The following is a 9,282-nucleotide window of genomic DNA, read 5'->3' as shown; positions in this document are numbered from 1 at the left end:
TTACTTTTAGTTGTCTATTTTAACAAATCAAAAGAAAGATAAAAAAAATTCTTATTTTACCGTTATCATTAACTACTGAGTATTTTTTTCAAGATTTTTTGAAAAATATCATTATTATGAATATTATGATAAAATGTATATTTCATTTATTATTTCTTAGTAACAGAAGTGTAAAGTTTATTGTGGATGTGTAACAGCTTGTTTGGATGATTGTTACACATTGTATCATATCGTATTATTATTTTAAATACAATGTTTGTTTTGATTGCTACTTAAATTTTATTGTATCGTATCGTTAAATCCGTCGTTACATAACGACGAAATGTGCCACTTTATGTAATGACCGATTTGGTGTGGTCGCGTCGTTACCTTGTCTTTTTCTCTCAATCTCACCCTTTATTATTATTAAATTATTTTATTTTATCATTTACCCTATCTTTTTATATAGTAATTTTACCTTTCATCATAATTTTTCTTTAGAATATTGCAAGTTTATTCTTCATAATCCTGGTGCATGATATCATGAAACGATGACAAACGACACAATCTATCCAAATATTGTATTTATTAAACGATACAGACAATATAATACAGCACGATATGATACATTATGAAACGAGGCGTAACAACCATCCAAACAAGCAGTAAAAGTGAATGGAGGGAGTAAGTTATATACTTTCATTACCGAATAATTACCCTTTAGTCCTTAAAGTCCATTTGTACAGATAACTAGATGCTTGCCAAAATCCCATAAATCTTTCTTCTTCTAATTCTCCTTCTATTGCCCCCCCCCCCCCTAATGGTCATCTTTACATGGAGCCCTGAATTTGTGCAGTAAATTCTTCGAAAAAAAGATGCAGCCATTTTTTTGTTTAGCATTCTTGTTTTTACTACTTAATTTGGTTGTAGAAGTGGCCAATGGGTCTCTTAGACAGTTGAAGCTTTATGAATTTCAAAAAGGACTTGAAGAGAAATTCCCTTCTTATTCCTCTTTCATCTATACCTCATCACCTTCACCATCTCCAGAAGCTTCTGTTCCCAATTACTCGAATGCCAAAAAGGTAATAATAATAATAATGCTCCATCATCTTACACTATCTTTTTTTCTCTTTTTTAATTAATTATTCTCCCTACTGTTTTAACTCGTATTTGTCCCTTTTTCTCCTTAACAACAGAGAAATGAATTTTTCGTACTTCGTATCATTGTTGTGTCTATTATAATTTCATGTCATTTCCTTTTACATTTTGAAAGAAAACAATGTTTTTTATCCTTCATAAAAATTGTTTTCTCGTCCTCTATTTCTTACCTAATCTAGAGCTGAATTATTTTAACTTTGATATCTTGACTTCCTTTTTTTTTGTTTTGGCTTCAGAGTGAAGGAAGGGTAATTTATCCAATAGGGTATGGTGCTGATCCAACAGGGACAAGTGATAGCAGTGAAGCCATAAAAGAGGCTATTGGTGATGCTTTGAAATTGCAAAATGGACTTGGTTTGCTGCCTGGTATTAGTGATTTGGGTGGTGCCATTATTGATTTCCAAGGTGGTAATTACAGAATCAACAATCCTATAGTATTTCCTCCTGGCGTTGGCAATATTGTGGTATGTGCTACTTCCTTTTCTTTTTTTGGTTTCCCACCGGTGTTTGGTGTCCGTATTGGATGGAGCCCGACTATATCCGGATTCGCGTCGCGTAGGGCCCATTTGGGTGAAGCGCTCCCTATCAAGGATTTTTCCATACGCAAGGCGCGAATATTAAGGAAAGAGCAGCTCAATCCGCGGAGGCAGTGGTGTGCTACTTCCTTCACTTCTTTATTCCTTAAAAACAATTCTTAAAAGCTGTTATATTTAATAAAAGCTGATAGCGTAAAAAATTTCTAATAGTATTCATCTGAAGAGTGAATCATGGCTGAATGTGAATGATTTGTTGGACATAATTGTGGTCCATGACAAATGAATCCATATTAGGGAAGTTCTGTCACTCTCCTTCAATAGTTGGTAATCATATATGACACCAGTTTATAGCGCATGCTTTTCCAAGTACAAGACATTATTTGTACAATCACACGATATACTTACTTTGTAACGACGCTTCACTTCTCATGTGATGGCTATTCAACTTTCAAATGAGAAACTAAATTTAAAATTAAGTTAACAGGATTGGAAGCTTAATAGTATTATTTTCTTAATAGTAACTTCGGATTGGATTGGGCAGTGTTGAAGCTGGAAAAGTAAGTATGAATAGGGACCAAGACTAGTAATTAGATTTGCTCGTGGGTAGTTGTCGTGAACATGAGTGCAAGTTATCTACTCCTTGAGTCCTTGACATGTGTCGACCTTTATTGGAAAATGCATGTTATGTCCAACTTTAACTCTCCGCTTTTATCTAGCTTTATGACAAGTGGCGTAGCTATGTGAATTGTGTTTGGCTAAGCATATAAATTGATCAAATGATTTATAAGTATTTTTTGACTTATTTATATGATTGGTAAATATTTAAAGTATTTATAAGCCAAGTGTTTATAAGTTAAAATCAGTCATAAGTTGGTCATCCCCTACTTATCGTTTTTCAGCTCATAAGCATTTTTAGTTTGAGCTATACTTTTACTAGTTTTTTCAAAATAAATTTTCTAACTTTTTCTTTATTCCATATTCATTTTTCATCTTTTTCTTTACTAAGAAAATTTTTAATTTATAATCTTTTGTAAAGTTTTGACGGTATTTTAGTCATTCTAACAAAAAATAGTTTATCGTCACTTTTCTACCAAGCATATCACTTACTTATTATAAATTTCAGCACGCCTATCCAAATACGTAAATGCTTATTTAAAAAATCAGTTTTAGCACTTAAAATATTTTTCACCATGCTTATTAGTTATTTACAATCAGCTAATCCAAACGGGCTCTATGTCTAGGAGTACCAAGCTACGAAGTTAAAATAAAAATGAAAAAAAATAATTTTTTAATAAATCATAAATTTACTTGAATATTATTAATTAAAGTTAAATGTACTTAAATTGTATCTGACCTATTTAGATGGTTTAAATTCTACCTGACCTTTTTAGATGGCTTGTTTAAAAGAGACGTAGGCAGCAGCAAGACTATTAGTAGGGTGACATTTGGATATATTCTTTTTCTTTGTCATATTCGATGACGATTTTGTAGAAGTATTTTCGATGAATGTGATTAATACAATGGCGAAGTCACATAGTCATAAGTGTAGTCACTTGATCACTGTTCGTTGAAAAACTGCATTGTATATATAGGTAACATATTATGTTTTAGAAGTATATAACACATATTGAACACCCTTTGTTGGGAATGTTTTTTCACTTTTTTCAAATTTGAATATCTTAGAAAAATTCCTAGTTTCGCCACTGAATTAATATGTTTATGCTTGATAAAAGAAAGGCAAATTAGTGACTTGAATGAACAAGATTTCGAAAGTAATATTAATTAAGGTTATTCTGTTAATTAAACTATTTTACTACATTCTTTCGGACTTCTTAAAAGACGTAGCCATAGGGTGTCTGTTGTGAAAAATGGCCAGCTAGGATAGCTTTCTGAATGGCATTGCACCTGTAGAAACTTCATACTCCTTTTTCTCTCTTCCTTTTGCTCCTTTAAGTTAATATATGATTAATTAAAAGGAAAAAAAAAAAGTCCCAGACGATCGAGTAGCTTTTGATAAACCGATACCTGTTTATTATTAATGAGATATGCTAAAGAGAACAGAACTTTTGATTTTTTGGAGTTAAAAGATGTTCTTTCTTAAAAGATGCAATGGTTGGCAAAAGGAGAAAGAAAAAAGGAGGTTTTTCCCCTTTGTTAGACCAGGGCGTCTTTCCTTTCCATTTTTTTTGCTTTTTTCTCCTTTAGATCTTTTTTTCCTGTTTAATTATTCTGTATTTTGTTGGATTATTCTCTTTTCCAGGTATGCTTTTTATATTTACTTTATTACTCGTACTCTTTTTTGTAATAATGCAATTGATGTGTCTTACATAAATGTCCCAAATAAGTTACAACTTACTAACATCTAGTCACTAATTATAGACTTACCAAAAGTAGCCAAACACATATAAAAATTGAAAACCCAAATAAATAAGGTTCTTTCTCTTCAAGAATTACAAAGATCTCCTTCCATATTTTTAAGCATGATCAACAATATTAGATACAAGACGTAAAGAAAATTTAATGGATAGCGTAGCAAATAAGGTGATAAAATATTATATATATATATATATATATATATATGTATATATAAGATATCAAAAGTCTAAGCAAAAAGGGATATTTTTCAATGGGTATGGTTGAAATTCATTGAAAACATATATATGAGTCAATATACAAATTTGAGGAAGATTGGAGGTGATTTGGACTGATTTGGTATCAAAATTTGTAGTTAAAATCGAGTTCAAAATTTTTTTCAACGGCACATGTATCAAACATATATCACATATGCATCACACACAGGGGTATACATGGATATATATATATATGTGATACACATTTGATACAAATATGATACATATGTGATACAAAAATATACATGGTGTGATATATATATTATTATTTTCTTTTTCAAATTTTCAATTTTAACCACCTAAAAACCCTGTCAAATCATCTCAAAACTGAGATTCAAACTCCTTAAGATGTACCCAATCTATTCTCATAGCACTCACTCAAAAAGAAGCAAAAATTTAACCTTTTTTGGCTACAAATATCTAATTGGCCAATATTAGTTATATTTAATGAATTGACCAATTTTTGTAATAAGCTACTTATAAATGGACATAGCTGGTAGTTTCCCCGCAAACGAATACCTTAGCTGCCAAGCCCATTGGGCTAGTATTCCCCGTACATTTTAGAAGAATTAATCCAAATAGCCGTCACTTATTCTCTTAAATTAAAAGTAGCCAACGAATATATATATATATATATATATATATATATGTATAACTGTGTATAATCAATAAATACCGGCTAGAAAACATAAATATTTAATCTGGACGGCTATTTGTGTAACAATCCTACATGGGCTCTTTACATAAATAACCGGGATGGATTCATTGTTTGCTTGTTTAGCCGATATGCATAGATTATACACGATCATATATAAATTATACATATATTATCTCTGGCTATTTTTAGTTTAAACGGTTGGGTAAACAACTATGGTTAATTCTTTCTTTTTTTTGTTTCCCCTGTTTTCTCTTGCAATAACCTGAAAAACCATACGATGTTGTCTTTTTCCCCCTTTCTTGCCCTATATATTTATATTTTCATAGTTGTGTTTCTTAATACCAAAAAGTTGACATAATCATTGGTGAATTGCCTTAATATTTCAGGTCAAAGGAGGAACAATAAGAGTCTTCTTCTTCTTCTTTTGTTTCCCCTGTTTTACTCTTGTAATAACCTAAAAAACCATATGATGTTGTCTTTTTCCCCCTTTCTTGCCCCATATATTTATATTTTCATGGTTGTGTTTCTTAATACCAAAAAGTTCACATAGTTATTGGTGAATTGCCTTAATATTTCAGGTCAAAGGAGGAACAATAAGAGCATCCGATACATTTCCAGGCGATAGGCATCTAATTGAGCTATGGTCACAAGATTCTCCTAAGCTTGAAAAAGACTACATTTCTCACCATGGTAACATTTTCGATAGGTGGGACCAAAACTTCGCGATTCGCTACGAGGGCATTACGTTCCGGGACATCCTCTTCGACTCGGGCTATCGAGGAGGAGGTTTATATGTCATTGACTCAGCTAGAATTCGTATAACAAGTTGCTTTTTCGTTCACTTTAGTACGGAAGGAGTTCTCGTTCAGAGAGGCCACGAGACTTTTATATCGGACACTTTCCTAGGGCAACATCCTACAATTGGCGGCGATAGAGGTGAGAGGGATTTCTCAGGCATAGCTATTGATCTTGCTAGCAATGACAATGCCATTACTGATGTTACTATCTTTTCATCAGCAATTGGGATTGTACTTAGGGGTGAGGCTAATATTGTTACAGGGGTACATTGTTACAATAAGGCAACATATTTTGGTGGGGTTGGGATTTTAGTTAAAGCATCCCAAAATAGGATAGATAATTGTTACCTTGACTATAACTCTATAGTCATTGAGGACCCTTTCTTAGTTCACATCTCAAATGGGTATTTTCTTGGAGAGGGTAACGTTGTCTTGAAAGCGATTAACGGTCGAATTTTCGGACTAAATGTCATTAACAACATGTTTAGTGGAAACCCTTCAAAAATGACACCAATGTTGAATTTGGATGGAGAGTTTACTGATATTGATCAAGTTGTGATTGACCAAAATAATGTGAATGGTATGAGCTTGAAGTCAACTGCTGGAAAATTGACTGTTGCTGGAAATGGGACAAGTTGGGTAGCTGATTTTTCTTCAATTCTTGTTTTTCCTAACAAGATAAATCATGTACAATACTCATTTTATTGTAGAGGAGGGGTTGCTGGATTTCCTGCACATGCTGTAACAAATGTATCAAGTAATGTTGTGGTTATTGAGAGTGAAAAACCAGTTGATGGAGTGGTGTCAGTTTTTGTCGACCAACATAATATTGTGGGTGAAAAGAACTTTCTAATGTAAAAAAATAAATTATATTGGAAATATTGTTTGTTGCTGTTATTATATGCCTTCTTCTCTATACGAAATGCTAGTTGACCTATAATTGAAACAGTGATTATCCACTATTTTTCTCTTTTTGGTGATTGAAACTCTCAACCTAAAGAATAGAAGTGAAAGAACTTTATCATTAAAACAACCGTCACACATAATTAAGCTGTGTCATGTATAAATTAATTAGGCTAAGTGCAATTATGCTCATATGTTTAGGAACTAATTTTAAAGACATCGAAACACTGGTGGAAATAATGGGACTTTTGTTAAAGCAAAAGGAGTTAGTGATGCATCTTTTCCTAGTCCTCCTCATCCTCCTCTTCACTTTTTTCTGTTTAAGCCAAAGAAAACTCACTAAGAATCCAAAAGAAAAGAAAAAAGTTTTGGATAAGGCATTAATTGTACTGCAATTTACAATCCGTGGATTGGAAGAAGTTGCAATTCTTTTTTGGTTTGGTAATAGAAGAAGTTGCAACTTAGCACTTCCAAATGTACACCTTCTTATTATGCGCCACGGCCAAAATCCGTCCAAAGGAGTCGTGATGGCACATAGTCTCTAAACTATGTAAGTCTAACATTAACTGAATTAATATTGATATTTACTAACTTAAAATTAAATAACTCTGAATAAATTACAATTCCCAAAACCGGTGATACAAGTCATAAGCCTTTCTAAGAGTAGTTATACAAAATAAATACAATGTTATTCCGGAACGAGAAGGAATCAATGGAACGTAAATACAAACAAAGGTGACTTTGAGGCCTGCGAACGCAGCAGTAGGTTACCGTGAATCTCCACCGCGATGACCCGCACAACTACTATCGATCAATACCTGGATCTGTACACAAAAATGTACAAAAGTGTAGTATGAGTACACCACGGCGGTGCCCGATAAGTATCAAGACTAACCTCGGTGGAGTAGTGACGAGGAACAGTCAAGACACCTACTGGTCAAATGAAATGAACAGGATATGATAATAAAATATCAAGATAAAGATAACGAGGTAATATCAACAGCGAAGAGAAATCGAAAAACAAACAGTAGGGACAATAAAGGGAGAACACAGGTAGTAACGAACGGTAATGAAGTAAATCAGATAATCAAGTAAATCAGATAACTAAGTAAATCAACACTAACATAACAGGGGCATAGACAAGTAAGAATGTATTCAAATAAAGAAGGCGATGCCAACTCAATCAATCACATCATGTCTAATACACAATCCCGACCATCTCAATCCTCAGTTTCTCATATCATAATCTCAACTTCCGAACCTTCAACACACATGGCACCTTGTGCCCACATATTTTTCATCTTACTTTTAACAACAAAATCCACATGTTATACAATACATAATGTCCGCACAAAAGCACTCAAGATGTTCAAGAAGTCACATTTACATAATATAAAGTAAATTATAATTTTTAAACTAATTAGGAAAATCGGCGAGAAAAGATGAAGTTGTTTTAAGAATTCATTTGAGTAAAGAAAGTACTCCTTTCAATTAAAATACAACATCGAATGAATTATTACTTTTAACATGGGAGTTAATAACTTTAAACTTAGTAGAAATCCCTTTTTAAGTAAAATACAACATCAGACGGTTTAAGAGAATATAATTGAGAAACTAATTGAATTAAAGATGTAACAATTATTGAAGTTTGAAGTATTGAAATGTATATATATAAATACGGAGAGGTATGGAAAACACTATATATATATATATATATAAATACGGCGAGGTATTGAAAACATTGTAGGTTCCAACACAAAGAATCACAGCAGTAAGGAATTTAAACAGTTAAAACACTTGAATTGACAACAACAAATAAACACAGCAAACAGAAAGTGCACGGCATCACCCTTCGTGCTTTAACTCTCAATCCTCACCATGCAATCAATAATAGAAATGTGCACGGCATCACCCTTCGTACTTTATCACTCTTCCTCACCATATGAATAGTATAAATGTGCACGGCATCACCCTTCGTGCTTTATCACTCTTCCTCACCATATGAAATATATAAATGTAAATGTGCAAGGCATCACCCTTCGTGCTTTATCAGTCTTTCCTCACCCAAATAGTAGAAACAACAACATCCCGGCAAGGAAATCAACAATAGAAACAAATACATCTCGGCAAGGGAATCAACATTAACCAATCTCGTTCTAACAATTAACTTCACAAGATAAATCCCAACTTGAGTCAATACTCAACAACGGTCAAATACCAAGGAAATACCATAAGCCCGGTCCAACATGAATACTCATCAAATCAAGCATGAATAGTAAATAACAAGGATCACGGAAAAACCAAGAAGCATACTAACCTTAACAAAACAACAAGACATAATAAGCACGTGATAACTACACCGGTAACCACAATAATTGAACATGTAACACATTTGCACGATGTCATAGAGGAACTCACAATTAAGAAGTATCAAGACAATAAGGAAGACAATCACTTCAATTAAGGCAATTAGGGGTCAAGTAACATGTAGGAATTAGAGGAAAGCTAGCAACATCATATGGAGCATATAGAGGTAATTTAAGCAATTAGGAAACTCAATCGTAACAGAATACTTTGCACATAATGAACATAAGGACCTAAGAACCCTAGAGGCAAATTTC

At 32.9% G+C, this 9,282-nt stretch overlaps 1 protein-coding gene across 1 annotated transcript; it reads left to right on the top strand.

The window, feature by feature from the left end:
- Window positions 1–802: 802 nt before the first annotated feature.
- Window positions 803–6,655, top strand: LOC104243882 (polygalacturonase QRT3). Its single transcript, XM_070167950.1, has 4 exons — window positions 803–1,061; window positions 1,374–1,601; window positions 5,348–5,407; window positions 5,540–6,655. The coding sequence occupies exons 1-4, from the start codon at window positions 855–857 to the stop codon at window positions 6,614–6,616; spliced, it is 1,572 nt and encodes a 523-aa protein (XP_070024051.1). The 5' UTR covers window positions 803–854; the 3' UTR covers window positions 6,617–6,655.
- Window positions 6,656–9,282: the final 2,627 nt, after the last annotated feature.

Source organism: Nicotiana sylvestris, chromosome 2 (assembly GCF_000393655.2).
Source record: "Nicotiana sylvestris chromosome 2, ASM39365v2, whole genome shotgun sequence".
Classification (NCBI taxonomy): Eukaryota; Viridiplantae; Streptophyta; class Magnoliopsida; order Solanales; family Solanaceae; genus Nicotiana; species Nicotiana sylvestris.
Note: the sequence above shows the minus strand (reverse complement) of the source record. Positions and strands in the feature narration are given on the sequence as shown.

What these genes read in the sequence shown, in the direction of transcription:
- LOC104243882 (XM_070167950.1), top strand. Translation starts at nt 855, where the DNA reads ATGCAGCCATTTTTTTGTTTAGCATTCTTGTTTTTACTACTTAATTTG. An exon ending in ATTACTCGAATGCCAAAAAG is followed by an intron (nt 1,062 to 1,373) that starts GTAATAATAATA and finishes TTTTGGCTTCAG; the next exon opens with AGTGAAGGAAGGGTAATTTA. An exon ending in CTGGCGTTGGCAATATTGTG is followed by an intron (nt 1,602 to 5,347) that starts GTATGTGCTACT and finishes TTAATATTTCAG; the next exon opens with GTCAAAGGAGGAACAATAAG.